The sequence below is a fragment of the Nicotiana sylvestris genome, chromosome 8 (genome assembly GCF_000393655.2).
Source record: "Nicotiana sylvestris chromosome 8, ASM39365v2, whole genome shotgun sequence".
In the NCBI taxonomy this organism is placed as follows: Eukaryota; Viridiplantae; Streptophyta; class Magnoliopsida; order Solanales; family Solanaceae; genus Nicotiana; species Nicotiana sylvestris.
The window spans coordinates 221,013,982-221,029,074 of record NC_091064.1 but is presented as its reverse complement, the minus strand read 5'-3'; the positions used below and the strand labels follow the sequence as shown (position 1 = coordinate 221,029,074).

General features: G+C 34.8%; 2 protein-coding genes and 1 non-coding gene across 3 annotated transcripts; 1 reads left to right on the top strand and 2 right to left on the bottom strand.

The window, feature by feature from the left end:
* The first annotated feature begins 2,316 nt into the window (after window positions 1-2,316).
* On the top strand, window positions 2,317-4,641 carry LOC104233819 (probable WRKY transcription factor 41). The gene is made up of 3 exons (XM_009787271.2): window positions 2,317-2,805; window positions 2,913-3,041; window positions 3,848-4,641. Exons 1-3 carry the CDS (start codon window positions 2,477-2,479, stop codon window positions 4,458-4,460), a joined length of 1,071 nt encoding a protein of 356 aa, XP_009785573.1. The 5' UTR covers window positions 2,317-2,476; the 3' UTR covers window positions 4,461-4,641.
* A 1,229-nt stretch (window positions 4,642-5,870) lies between these two features.
* Window positions 5,871-13,000, bottom strand: LOC104233818 (protein SEH1). Its single transcript, XM_009787270.2, has 8 exons — window positions 12,721-13,000; window positions 11,065-11,176; window positions 10,401-10,501; window positions 8,240-8,317; window positions 7,552-7,707; window positions 7,101-7,213; window positions 6,474-6,600; window positions 5,871-6,292 (listed from the first exon to the last, which is right to left on the bottom strand). The coding sequence occupies exons 1-8, from the start codon at window positions 12,877-12,879 to the stop codon at window positions 6,161-6,163; spliced, it is 978 nt and encodes a 325-aa protein (XP_009785572.1). The 5' UTR covers window positions 12,880-13,000; the 3' UTR covers window positions 5,871-6,160.
* On the bottom strand, window positions 9,570-9,687 carry LOC138876696 (small nucleolar RNA snoR104). Its single transcript, XR_011402035.1, has one exon. It is a non-coding gene; the product is annotated as a small nucleolar RNA snoR104 (small nucleolar RNA).
* Window positions 13,001-15,093: the final 2,093 nt, after the last annotated feature.

The window sequence follows — 15,093 nt, the reverse complement described above, 5'->3', positions numbered from 1 at the left end:
TAAGCAAACAATGCCTCGTGCAAATGTGATGTATGAGAGAGAAATGGAGAATTGAGTCAGATTCCAAACACATTAAAAAAATATTAAGTCGTTTTAGTAAACGCATAATAACCCGTTTGACAAAGCTGCAAAAATTAGCTTATTTTGAGAAATATTTTTTTCAAAAGTACTTTTGGCCAGAAGCAGTTTGTGTTTGCCTAATTAATTTGAAAAGCACTTCTGAGCAGCAATTAGTGTTTGACCAAGCTTTAAAAAACTACTTCTAAATGTATTTTTGAAGCTACTTTTTTCTGATTCTGCTTCTCCTCAAAAACACTTTTTTTCCTTTCAAAAGCTTGGCCAAACACCTCCACTTTTGGCCAGAAAGAAGTTTGGCCAAACAGACTAAGTTTCCTTATGACTCTTTTTTCACTATTAGCTAGCATTTGGCCATATATTTTTAAATTTGTTTTAAAATTTTGATTTGGGTGAAGTTTGGTGTAAAAATGAAAATGTGTTTGGATATCAGTTTTCAAAACATATTTCACTTTTAAAAAAAAAAACATGAAACATGACTTATACCCACAAATTCTAAAAACTATCACAAATACCTAGCAGTACCTCCATCAATAACATTCATTATCGTTATCACAAACCATAGTCCTGAACATAAATAAAATTGGTACAAAATTATCAATTTTTGTAACGAACTACATAATACACTATTAGATGACCGAGAAGACGAAACATCATTGTTACAAAATAATAAATTGTGGGCTCTTTTATAAAATACGAAAGTTTGGGATAATTTTTTAAAAATATACTTAATAATAATATTTTGGGCCAAAACCATCTTTTGAGCTGGTTTTAAGATTTGGGTTCTGGAAATTTTGCCAAAATATGGATAAACTTTATGAACAAACATGTATTTGCAAAAAAGAAAAAAAGGAAAAAAATTTGGCAAAATCTATGACCAAAGGGTCCTTATTGATTCAACTCATTTGGTCAACATTACTATAAGTCACATGATTGTAATAGAATTAGAGTTGTTTTTTGATAATTAATAGAATTAGAGATGTTAATGATCGAGGACCCTTAACTATTCAATAGTACAGGGTGGCCTTTGAATAGCGTATTGCAGGATTTTTGTTCTCACTGAAAGGCATAAACCTAGTGCTGAAAACCAAATAATTTATTCAAAAAATTAAAAATTAGATTTAAATACATGTTATTTAACTATGGTTAAGTGTTAAATATATGAAAGTTCATATTTTATTCATTGATTTGGTGGAAACATCGAATGTAGGTAAATTTTTATGGTCTATCCTATGCGTTATTTCTCTTTCTCGGGTTTTCTCGGATTATATGTCGCCATTGCTACTCAACCTCCTTGCTAGTTTGTATATCTCTATATCCTATGTGGATTAGATTAATTGATCGATATATCAACAAAAATAAGAGTAATTTCGACTAGTTACAAATTTTAACATTTTACCAATATGATCGATAACCATCGTAGTGCATTACTAGAAGAACAATATCAATTTAGATTAGGCTAGTTAGTATATATATATATATAAAAAAAAAAAATTAGAAAATTTATATATATATAATTTATTTATTTTAGAAAATTTCCAAGAAAATCGACTGCTGCTATCCTTCGTGTACGTATTGGTTAACCTGCCCATTGTGCCATAGCTTGTAATGTAAATCTCACTAGGCAAGTCTGGTGTGACGAGCTCTAACCAAGAAGGCTACTGGTGAGGGGAATCGATCACAGATCCCATATGAGAAACCACTCACCCAACCAACTCAATTATCTGTCTCCTAATTCATTTTACTCTTAATAGTTTCAACTTATAATAATGTACTGTCCATAAAATACTGACATGACACCACTTTCCCTACTGAGAAGTTGAAGATAATAACTCATCTATTTTATGTGGACGTGGAGATTATGAAAAAGAAAGAAATAAAAAAATTTGAAAGATTGGAGAAAGTGATTTATTTGTTGTTAATAGAATTTTTTTTTGTGGGGTGGGGTGGGGGTGGGGGGTGTGGGTGTGGGTGTGGGTGTGGGTGTATTGGAAGTTTGAATTGGTCAGTATTTGGACCTTGTTCACTAAATCATTTTTCACTTGAAAAAAGATTATGACCAAAGACTGGTCTACTAAGAAAAACTCGTTTTCCACAGTCAACTTTCAAACTATATTCCACTTCACCATTCCCTTTTTGAGTATTTTTTTTTTTTCCACATTACCTTTTTCTTTTCACCTTCTCTTTTAAATATAAGCTGCTTCTACTCTCTACTTTCATCATCATTTTTCCAAAATTTCATGCACCAAACTTCACAAAATATTTTCAGAAACTTCTCTTTTCCTTCTTCAGAAACTTCTAATATTCACTACATTTATTTATGTAACCATAAACACCTGATTTTTCCCTGCATTTTTTCAAGATTGTGTTTTTACTAATTTTAACTCAAGAAAACAAGAAAATGGATTGTGGTTTCAATTGGGAATACAATTCATTAATCAATGAATTAATACAAGGGATGGAACATACTAAACAACTTAGAGCTTATTTCAGCTCTACAGTTTCTTCTGATAAAATTCAAGAATTGCATTTACATATGCAAATTATTCTTTCTTCATTTGAGAATTCTCTGTCAATTCTCAAATGGACTGATTCAATAACACAAACCCCACAAGTTGTAGTAGCTCCTCCACCTTCTATTTCTGTTGATGAAATTAGTCCTAAAACTGATGACTTGAATGGAAATTTCAAAGATAATGATCAAGACCTGAGATATGTTTCAAAGAAGAGGTTAGACTTAGATTATGTTTTGTATTCAAAAATTTAGTTACAAAAATGTGATGGTTAGTTCATTTTTTTCAAGCTAAAATGACTTGATTTTTTATGGTTATTTGTAGAAAACAGTTGCCAACATGGACAGAACAAGTCAGAGTTAGTGCAGAAAATGGATTTGAAGGGCCTACTGATGATGGATATAGTTGGAGAAAGTATGGACAAAAAGACATTCTTGGTGCTAAATATCCCAGGTATCAACTTTTTAAACATTCTAGATTAAAATTGAAAATTTTAACTCAAAATTTCAATTTTTCTTGTACCTTTTTAGTAATTCTCTCTTGTTGAGCTGTCAAAACGGACTCGTCCAACTCAACCTAGCCCTGACGGGCCATGTAATACGATATCGGGCCGGCTCTTCATTTAAATGGCCTTGAAAATGCCAGCTCAGCCCAACCTCAAGGGTCAGCGGATCGGGAAAAATTAAAAAATAGCCAGATTTACTACTCATAATTAAAAAATAGCCACAATTTCAAAAGCAATCGAAATTTTATCACTTTTTCATGTAAAGATAAAATCTGAACCAAAACATCCTTAAAATATGGAAAAATTCCAGCATAATATGGTGGAGTTCAAATTTTTTACATGAGTACATAATGTGCTGGAATTTCATAATGTCCTAGAGTTCCAACATAATATACTGGAAGTTGATACGCAAGAGCTCCATAATTTAGCATGCTGAAAACTTTCCGTGTGCTGGAGTTCCAATATAATATGTTGGAACTATAAGAGCTAGCCAGTTTTCATGCCATTTACGAATTGACTTGAGTTAGTCCTAAGCCTCATAGTTATATGAGTCCAAAAGATCTTAGCCAACTATGCTCGAGTAACGGCTTGGGTTGTGTAGCCTGATACAGCCTCTTGTAGAAATGTAGGGTAAGGCTGCGAATAGACCCTTGTGGTGCAGCGCTTCCTCGAACCCCGCGCATAGCAGGAGCTTACTACACCAAGCTGCCCTTTTAGTATCCTTTGTACTAATGACAAGATTTCATGTTTGCAGGAGTTACTACAGATGCACATATAGACTAATGCAAAACTGTTGGGCAACAAAGCAAGTGCAGAGATCTGATGATGATCCTGCACTATTTGAAATCACATACAAAGGTTCACATACTTGCAACCAAGCATTTAACTCTGCTGCACAACCAACATCACCAGAGAAACATGAATTCAAGAAACAAGCCAACAATCCAAAAATAGTACAATCAAACCAGATGCTCGCGAACTTACAAGCAAATTTGAGAGTGAATACTAATGACTTGAACAAGAAAGAGACAACATGTTCCTTCCCATTTTCACCTACATTCTCTGGTTTCGTAGACGAAAACCTGCATTTTCAAGTGTCTCAAGTTGATGACAATTTGGTAGGAGGTTATTCGCCGTCATTCGTCTCTCCTACAACCCCAGAATCAAGCTACTTCTCATTACCTAGCTGCCAAATGAATGGTTCGCGACGAATTCACAGCTTACACCATTCAGAATCAGATCTTCCTGATTTATTCTCTGCCAACACTTCATCAACAAGCTCTCCAATTGTTGGCTTGGAGTTTCCACTTGAACATGTGGAGTTAGATCCAAATTTCCCATTTGATAACTCAGAGTTTTTCAGATAAACTCAAATTAGTAATGTCAAAAAGGAACAATAAAGAGGAAAAGTTGGGTTTTTGATCACTAAATCAACTCATTAAGGTTGATGATTTCTTCCTTTTGGAAGTAGTAGTATAGACGTTTTTGTATAAATTAACAAGAACTATAGTATTTGTATCAATATAGCTTAGTATTTTTGAGCTTCCAGTCATCTGACATCAAGCTACTGAGTGAAACTCAAGAACATTCTAGCAGAAACACTTGAATATTCATCAATATATTTGCAAATAAGAATAGAATTTGACACCAAGTAGAATAAAATTGTTTAAAGCAACAAGAAGGCTAAAAAAAGATTTAAAACAAGAGAATAGTGGTGACTAGAAGTAGTTCTACAATGCTTTTTCATGGGTGGCATCATTGTTTGCAAGTGGCAACGGAAAATCATAGGTGGATGTAGTCTTTTGGCTATGAGTTCATACAAACCAGAATTTTTAACGCGGAATATATATATGTAAAAATCTATTAAGTTCTCAATAAATATTAGTCATGAACCCAAAATTTCAACAGTACAATGAGTTTAGTGCAGGATTGAACCTGATTGAACCTCTTAAGTTTAAATCTTGGATCCGCCTCTATAGAAAACACTTCATATGGGCAACTATCCAATTGTTGAAGCCCACCAACATTAATTCTTCTCCCCAGGGGCGAAGCTACATGTTTTGAAGGGTGGTCAACTGACCACCCTTCGTTGGAAAATTACACTGCGTATATATGTAAAATATTATATTTTAGAGGCATATAACGTATATTGAACACTCTTTATCGGAGAATTTTTTTCACTTCTTTCAAGTTTGAATACCCTTGAGTAAATTCCTGACTTTGTCACTGCTTCTCCCTCCCATTAACATGCAAATGACCACTCCTGAGGGTCGTTTGGTTGGAAACAAATTATCCCAAAATTAATTATCCTGGATTAGTTATTCCACCTTTCCATAAGGATAAAAAAACACTACAATCCCGGGATTAATTATACCGTAATTTTATCCCAACCTAAAATGAGATAAACTCATCTCAAATTTAATTCCGGGATTAATTCTCCCTTATCCTTCGTACCAAACAAGCCCTTATGGTGTCAATTTTGATATTCTCTAGACTATGAGTAGATTTGGTATTATTCAAATAGAAAAAAATGGATATAGAAACATATATACCAACTCCAATCTGTATTAAGATTAAACTTTAAAGCCTAGTTGATCAATCAATTGATTAATTAACTGCATATAGTTTTAGTTAAGCATCTAGCGATGGAAACTAAGTATAAAGATTGCATATTGCAGAGTAGCTTAATTTCAGCTCGGACATCAGTAAGATGCAATCAGACAAACAAGGCTTATGCTGCCTGCCCAAATAGTCAAATTGGATATGAATAATAATAGTAAATAACCTGTACGCCAATTTTCCATACTAAAACAATGGGCTCAAACAAGTTTTTGATGTGAGATAAACAGTCATATTGGGAATTTCCATATAACCACTTGCCACAATCTCTTTACGGAAAACCACTTACAATGCAAGAGTTGAAGCCTATGTTATCCACCCACAGAAACAGTCAAAGCAGGGACTCGCTTAGCTTTACAAAATGATATGCGTAGTGGCCAATTGGTAACGTCGATAACCACCAGAGAATCTTGTGTTTTACTGGGTTCTTGCCTCTTGTTCAAGCAGCCTAGCTTGTGGGCTCTAATACCGCTTGTTCATGCCAAACCCCATTCAAGTCAGACTGCCACAAGCGAACTACATCATCGCTTCCAGTAGTAGCAAGTGTCATCCCGCTCATGTCCCATTCCATCTGCCATACCTGCATGACAAAAAATCAAATATGGTATATAATAAAATGTGTAAATTAGTCTCTTGCTAGTCAAAGTTTACCCTACCAAAAAACTCAGAATAGATAACTACAAGTGACTCTACTAAATTGAGGTTAAAACATTAATTGATTTACAAGGGAACAGTTAAACTAAAGAGTGTGCACTAGGTACCTCGCTGTCATGAGTAGAGTGTGTGGCAACCTTCTCCACCGAGAGCCTTCCATCGGGGTCAGGATTTGATCCAACATGCCATATTGCAATTTCCTTGAAAGTAGAAACTGCTATTAACTCGTACGGCCTGAAAAAGGAAGCTTCTAAGTTAGAAAGTGCATCCAACAAACTGAACAGATAAGTTTTTCTTTGCATTGCAGGACTTCAGAAACCACCCGTGAATTCTAGCACTGAGCAATTTTAAGCCTCTTAATCATTGAACTATTATAACTTCCTCTCAGCCAACAGTTTACTTCAGTGTATAGCATCTGCATTTTTATAATAAACAAAAAGAAGCAGACATTGTACACTCAACTAAATAGTTCTGAGGAAGTCATAATTATTCAATTAGTAAGATCTGCATCATATATGCCTTAAATGTGCACAGACATCTGCCTGTGGGTTAAGCACAGTATGTACAATGGAAATCCCTTACTCGTTCTGATTAATGGTGGATCTTTCAGGCTAGAAATAACCTTGGCCAAAAAGGAAAGACTACAGAAACATCTTTTGTAAACTCCCTAGTACCACTGCTGACGTTCATATATGCTCTATAAATGATTAACGAAGATGATTTCAAGAGAGAACCTTCCAATATTCGGTGCCCATGCAACAGTAGAGACTGGATCGCCTTTATCTGCAGGTAAAGCTAATTCCGCAACTGGAAGCCATCTCTGATGATCCTGATCGAATTCCCAAACCTGTAGAAATCTATGATATGATAACATTACATATGTCCCACCAGAGACCAAGTATACTAGCAGCCTTTTAAGACCATACTGCATGATAGCAGCTTAAGATTTCAAGAATTGCCTCTTCCGACTTTATGAATGCCCAAAAAATACATATAAGTTGCATAACTAGCTTTACTCTTCATAAAAAAAAAATAGCTTAACCTTTACTCATAATCAACAAGAATCAGAATGCAATAAATGCACTGCCAAGTTTTAACTAATGAAGAAAAACTTTGTAAATAGAACCAATTAAGGATTTTAGAACGCAACCCTTAAAGTAACATAAAGAAAGGAACTCGACATACCTTGGAGGAGTTCATTTGTGGCATGTCGGAATTAAAACCCAAAACAAAGCTTGATTGCTGAATTTCTCCTTTTAAAGGATTCCAAGCAATAGAAGCAGATCGGCATGAGACGTTTCCAAATTTAGATACAGATTCAATGACATTCTGAAATTCAGCCTACAGAAAGAGGACTAAAAGTTAGCCTCTGCAATTTTCAGTAACATATATAATGTGTCATCTACAAGATGTAGTCAAAAGAGCTTACAATGCTATCTATATAGGATAACCAGCTCAAGAAGGTAACAGAAATTAAGAATTAAGAAAGTACACCATGAAGAAAAGAGCAAAGACATGGGGAGCTTGCTGAGGATATTATTATAATACACATTACGGTAATGGTTGGTGACCAGCAAACCACACAACAATAGGGCACACCAAGCTTTGGTGCCAAAGAACCACCAGTAGAATTTGGAATTTGTACAATTGCCAAAAATAAGCAGAATAACACTATTCCTCTGATTCGGTTGGAGCTCTCAATCCAAAATTAAACAAAGATCATTTTTTAGAGACCATGATCAAAACCACGACTAGGAAGTGAATGTTGATATGTGACCAAATAACAAGATGAAAGGTGATTGCCGTATTTTCCAGAGTTTGGTTAGAACAAGTTCTTTTCTGGAAAGGAAAGCAGACATAGATGATAATATACCTGTAGCTGCCAGTTCTTCAATTCAAATGGATCTAGGAGCTCAAACACTTTTACTTGGCCATCTGAATATGCGGCAACCTATGGGAAATAAAATAATGATGTGTCATCAAAATGACTCTGTGTATTCATACTCGCTAAAAGCTAATGACAGAAAACCAAGAGTCACTGGATCAAGCAGATTGATCTCAACATTGCCTATCCAGTGAAATAGAAGAAAAAATGAGAAACATAACATCAGATAAAGGCCCCATAAATGTTTTGCGACTAAAATAAAGCAAGACTACAATGTACATTTATACATTGACCGCTCTGCTTTATAACCTTCCTCAATGAGGATCCCCACCTAACACATTTAAGTGGCTTTTATAACACTTCGGCATCTCATATTGTCAATTATAAAAAGCAAGCAAACCAAACAAATTCACTTGTAGCTAAAACGAGAAACAGCAGCTGTACACCAATAGAGCTTTGGTGCACCAGCCAATTGTTTTTCCTCTCCTCTATCATGTATCCAAGCAATATAAGCTTCTTTTTCATCTTGTACTTTAGATCTGTGCAAAACCCTTTCTACCAAATACTAAAACTTCAATAAACAGTAGAGTGGAGCTGATCCCTCCCTATAACTGACCTTCAGATTGCTTCTGAATTGTCCAAAATTGCTATTAGTCACCTTCCCTTCAGGTATACATGTCATTGAGGTGCATAACTCATAAAACCGTAAGATTACACATAAAACAATTGTTAAGTCTAAAAGTAACTATGTTAGACAATTATCCAAAAATAAAAACCAAAAGAACGAGAGAGAGGGACAGGAAGTTACAGGCAACCCCTCTCCTCCTCTTCTTAGACTGAGAAATACAAAAGAATTTTAAGAGGAAGCCAGATTTTCTGAAGAATGACATGGAAGACCAGACTCTTTCCTATCGCTCCAAAATAAGTACCTAAGAAGAGCGCAAGCCAAATTTGCAAATTAGACACAACTTACTTCTTGAAAAACCAAGTTTAATGGAACATATAAAAAGGAAGATATTTGTAATGCTTGAATCTAAACATATGATGAGTTTAATCCATGAATTATAGAGTAGAAACAAAATGCTGATAAGTATTAAAACACCAAATGTTTCTCCCACCGAGAAAGAGGAATGCTGGAGTAGTCTTAGAGATCTTTCCTAGAACATCAAAAAGGAAAGAGAAAAAAACTTGGGAATACTTTTAACTTAGTACCAATGTGATCTTGTTCAAGAGAGCAATTTTTTCCCTTTTATTCTAGACAATTCTTAGAGCCAAATAACAAAAAACAGTGATTAATTAGTATTAACCTATAGTTGCGTTATGTGCCTCCTAATCAATAGCTTGAAGAACTCTCTCAAGTATCTCAAGCAGATTATGACAGAGTTTTACTGTGGGAAGATTGTATCGGGCAACATCTTACCTCATAGATGCTCCCCTTCTTTCCTTCCAGATGAATTTATTAATGAACACAATCAACTTCACAAGGACTTAGGCACGAAGTAAATTAAAAGACCAATTCACCCTCATCACTACCAAAAAAGTTTCAGTTTTGCAACAAGTAATATAGATAACTGCAATAATTAACACAAATAAAGAAGCAACCTTGGCATTGTAAGGTGTTATACGATTAACAGCTTAGTAGAGGTGATTTCATTTTAAACAACTTCACAAACAAAAATTAAGTACCAGTTCTGTTGAACAAATTATAGATGCGATATAAGTTTTCTAAGCAATAAAAGAACAATATCGTAGCAGATCGCCTAGGAAGTAACAAGAAATCAACCCCAAACGGAAACAATGAAGCAGCAAAAATCCAGAAGAGAAAAAAAAGAGAAGACGGAGGAAGTCATCTCAGTCGAGGGCAAGCAAAAAGAACTTTTTACTGTTTTTGCAGAGACACATTAAAAAATAGATTGTTCATGACTATCGAGTAATCTCATCATAATGCCTCTAAAGCACTATAGACATGAAGAAGAAAGAAGAAAAAAATCCATTAAGCAAGTCATACACAACACAGATACCATTCCTTTGTTCTAATCCTTTGCTTCCCCCTCTCCCCCACCCCAAGCCTTACTCCGCTATTCAACAGCTACAATCACATTATAATGCCAAATCATAGACATTTACAACCAATCTAATTCAGACTCACCAATTTCAGACTTGTCTTGGAGACTCCAAACTTAACATCCAGAACTTGAGATGAGATTCTGTCAAAGCATTTGCACAGCTTCCACTGAAGCAGCTCTGAATCTAAAGAATAGATACTCATTGTAAGGTTCTGATTAAGTTTTAATAAAACAAAAGCAGGAGAAACTATTGTCAGAAGAAAATTTTGAGAAGTATATTACAGGTAAAACTAGAAAATAAAAGATTAAAAAAGGACACAAAAGCGAATCCAGGATAAGATCAAGATTATAGTTTTACTGATAGTAGGGGACAAAGATTATTAACAAGAATTTAAGGTAAAGATTTTTCTTCACATTTACTCTTGCAAAAAACAATAGAAAAGAAAGAATAAATACCACAAAGAACCAAAATGATCTGCAATTCGATATCAAGTTTTCTTTTTAGATTTTTTTCTCAATATTTCATAAACATTCGTGGAAGAACAGAGAATAAGTTTTCCTTTGCTCCATTTTCCTGTCTCTGGAGATTCACACAAATGAAACCAAAGATTTCACATTGACTATCTGCTTTCATCAGCAAAACATCCCCATGCAAAAAGAGGAGAGGTACAAATAACATAATAGTGTTTACAACTTAGCTTCATGATAACCATTTCATCAACAAGTATAGAAGAAAAATGTGTTTACCTTCAACCACCTCTTCCCACAACAACAAACTTCCATCAGAACAAATGCATGCAACTGCATCTCCATATTCTGGTGGAGCCCAAATAATTTTTACAATGCTGGATTCATGCACCTAAATCAAGATGTAAAAGGTGGAAATGCAAAACCATAGACTTCAGTTCAAGAATTTAAGGCTACTTTATAATCACAATTATTTTTTTGATAGGTAAGCAAAAGAAATTTTTTCTAAGCTTACTGCTCGGCACTACGTCATTGCTAGAGTTGGACAAAACAAAAAGGACTAAGCCAATTACAGTTCCTCTTCCTTCTGAAGATAGTTTATATAATTCATTACATTTTCAATTTCATACTCATTCTTTTAAATTACATTAGCGCAAAAGAGTTTTCAGTAAAGCTGCCCAACTGAAAAAAGGAATTAACTTTTCACTGATCTGGAATAGTTATTTCTTCTTCTTCTACCTAGTTATCCTCGAAAATTCAACATTTTGCAAAACAGACCACTAACATCCCAACTTGCCGCTTTCTGGCCATAGTTCGATAATACTACTTGTGCAGTTTTTCCTATGTAAACTTCTTAACAAGATTATGGTACTTGATGCCTCCACAAGAAGCACGAGGATGACATGAATCCTCTCTTATTACATTATGACTTCCCTTCAGAGCAGTGGTAATTAATATATCAGTCTTCAACATTCAATTGGTGATCTCCTATACAGTTGCAGATACGCTAGCAAGTTAGAGGCAGTGGCGGATGTACATGGACAAGCACCCATTACTTTTAACCGGCTTATGGGTGCTTGAGCACCCATTACTTTTAACCAGATTTAGTAAATTTACATAGGCAATTATAAAAATAGTTAGTTAAATATAGAGTGAACACCCACAACTAAACTCATTTTTCATCTTCTTTTGGATTTTTTATCGGCGAGCACCCATCAGTTTAAAATTTTGGATCCGCCACTGGTTAGAGGATTACCAAATTAGAGGCAAGGAAAAAAGAAGTTTTGAATGTGTGCCCCCCTTTGCATTTTATTGGCAGCTTAAGAAATAGGAGAAATTGGAACAAAGCCAAAACTCCTATTTTGGCTCTATGAAACCTTATTATCCCATATAACCGATCCCTATTAGCTTGGATTGATGCATAGTTATAATTGATCTATTTTTTATGCAAAAGTGCAAATTCCTATATGAACCCTGCACCATATAGCCGAACCCAACTAGCTTGGAATTGATGCATAGTTGTTGTATTTTTTGTTCAATGTGCCAATCCTACATGTATAAACAGTTGATTAGATTCTTAGGGAGGCTTGATGTACATTGCTACAACATTATCTGTAGAGTTACACTCTTCGCAATTGTGATGCACCTCCCGCGATCACGAAGCTCATCAGAGACCAGAAATAGCAATGCAAAACTCAAATGAAATGGTCCGAAACCAACTCGGATACATCATAATTCTTTTCTTTTCCCAAAAGGGGATTTATGTCCAAAGACTTTTCCTTTCCACTACAAAAACTTCAAATATGTACTAAGAAAAATCGTCCAAAAAACACAAACATTACAACAAAGACACATATGACTATAAAATATGATTAAAATGACAGATAAGCAAATTAATAGGAAAAAATGCAGAGGAAAAAACTAAGTATTTCGAACCTTAAATTTAGAAGAGCAACTAAAAACAGAAGAAGCAGGGTCAGTAGAATCAAAGATGGACAAATTGCCATCAGTAGAACCAGCTGCTAATCTCTGACCCGAATAATTCCAAGCAGTACATGTTGTACCTTTGTCCAGATTTATAATAGGTTTATCCATTTTTGCTTCTACAAAAATCTCAAGCTAATCTCAGAGTCTGCAGCTTTGCTACCTCTAAAACCCTTTTCTGTCTAGGGTTTTTGCTCTGAACATTGTTCCTTCTTTTTGTTATTTGAGAATTGTATAAATCTCCCCTATAGTTTCAAATATTACATAATTTCACTTCATTCTTATGTTTTCTAACAAAAAAACTAATCAAAGTAAACTCCTATGTCGCATTTTGTGTGGCATTGGCATTAGAGTGCTTATCAAACTAAACCCCACTTGTGGGATTATACTAGGTGGTTGTTGTTGTTGTATTGGCATTAGAGTGCTTATTGATAGGATCGAAACGGATATAGACGTTAACGGTTTGGCTTTTCGGTTATCGGTTCTTTAAATATAGTAATCCGCTAACCATCGAATAAGACATCAGAGCGGATTGGTATCGAATTAGCGATTAGCGGGCGATTTATCGGCTAAATTAAATAGACAATAAAAAAAAGTTAGAATTAGAGATAAGAGAAATTTTGGAGTAAAGCATTACATCTCCTCGTTGCTCGCCTCGCGCTAGTCGAGCATTTATATAATCCAATTGGTTTTAGCGTGCAACTAATAACTATTTCATGTACAGAGAGAGAGAGAGATAGGCTTCTCAATCTCAGAAAATTCTTGTAAAATAAAGCTTTTTTTCTCTTAGATGGCAATGATGACCAACATTTTTTGTTGATCATATAGTTAAAGATTGTGGCTTAAGCATATGCTCTCTACACATGTTGCTTCCCATATCATGATAAAATGATGACTTACAATGGCAACACAATATACGGATATTGTTCTATATAAGGAAAATTGTGGAGTAAAGCAATACATCTCCTCGTTGCTCGCCTCGCGCTAGTCGAGCATTTATATAATCCAGTTGGTTTTAGCGGTGCCGCTAATAACTATTTCATGTACATAGAGAGAGAGAGAGATAGGCTTCTCAATCTCAGAAAATTTTTGTAAAATAAAGTCCATTTTTCTCTTAGATGGCAATGATGATCAACATTTTTTGTTGATCATATAGTTAAAGATTGTGGCTTAAGCATATGCACTCTACACCTGTTGTTTCCCATATCATGATAGCAAATAAAATGATGACATACAATGGCAAACACAATATACGGATATTGTTCTATATAAGAAAAATTGTGGAGTAAAGCATTACATCTCCTTGTTGCTCGCCTCGCGCTAGTCGAGCATTTATATAATCCAATTGGTTTTAGCGGTGCCACTAATAACTATTTCATGTACAGAGAGAAAGAGAGATAGGCTTCTCAATCTCAGAAAATTCTTGTAAAATAAAGCTCTTTTTTTCTCTTAGATGGCAATGATGATCAACATTTTTTGTTGATCATATAGTTAAAGATTGTGGCTTAAGCATATGCACTCTACACCTATTGTTTCCCATATCATGATAAAATGATGACATACAATGGCAACACAATATACGGATATTGTTCTATATAAGGAAAATTGTGGAGTAAAGTAGTACATCTCCTTGTTGCTCGCCTTGCGCTAGTCGAGCATTTATATAATCCAATTGGTTTTAGTGGTGCCACCAATAACTATTTCATGTACAGAGAGAGAGAGAGAGAGAGAGAGAGGGGCCTCTCAATCTCAGAAAATTCTTGTAAAATAAAGCTCTTTTTTCTCTTAGATGGCAATGATGTTGTTGATCATATAGTTAAAGATTGTGACTTAAGCATATGCACTCTACACCTGTTGCTTCCCATATCATGATAAAATGATGACATACAATGGCAACACAATATACGGATATTGTTCTATATAAGGAAAATTGTGGAGTAAAGCATTACATCTCTTTGTTGCTCGCCTCGCACTAGTCGAGCATTTATATAATCCAATTGGTTTTAGTGGTGCCACTAATAACTATTTCATATACAGAGAGAGAGAGAGAGAGAGAGAGAGAGAGAGAGAGAGAGAGAGATAGGCTTCTCAATCTCAGAAAATTCTTGTAAAATATAGCTCTTTTTTCTCTTAGATGGCAATGATGATCAACATTTTTTGTTGATCATATAGTTAAAGATTGTGGCTTAAGCATATGCACTCTACACATGTTGCTTCCCATATCATGATAAAATGATGACATACAATGGCAACACAATATACGGATATTGTTCTATATAAGAAAAATTGTGGAGTAAAACATTACATTTCCTTGTTGCTCGCCTC

Excerpts from the sequence above, each read along its gene's own strand:
- LOC104233818 (XM_009787270.2), bottom strand. The coding sequence starts at position 12,879 with ATGGATAAACCTATTATAAATCTGGACAAAGGTACAACATGTACTGCT. Across the intron at positions 11,177-12,720 it reads GTTGCTCTTCTAAATTTAAG|GTGCATGAATCCAGCATTGT; the intron begins GTTCGAAATACT and ends ATCTTGATTTAG. Across the intron at positions 6,601-7,100 it reads TGGGCACCGAATATTGGAAG|GCCGTACGAGTTAATAGCAG; the intron begins GTTCTCTCTTGA and ends TTCCTTTTTCAG.
- LOC104233819 (XM_009787271.2), top strand. The coding sequence starts at position 2,477 with ATGGATTGTGGTTTCAATTGGGAATACAATTCATTAATCAATGAATTA. Across the intron at positions 2,806-2,912 it reads AGATATGTTTCAAAGAAGAG|AAAACAGTTGCCAACATGGA; the intron begins GTTAGACTTAGA and ends GGTTATTTGTAG. Across the intron at positions 3,042-3,847 it reads CTTGGTGCTAAATATCCCAG|GAGTTACTACAGATGCACAT; the intron begins GTATCAACTTTT and ends TCATGTTTGCAG.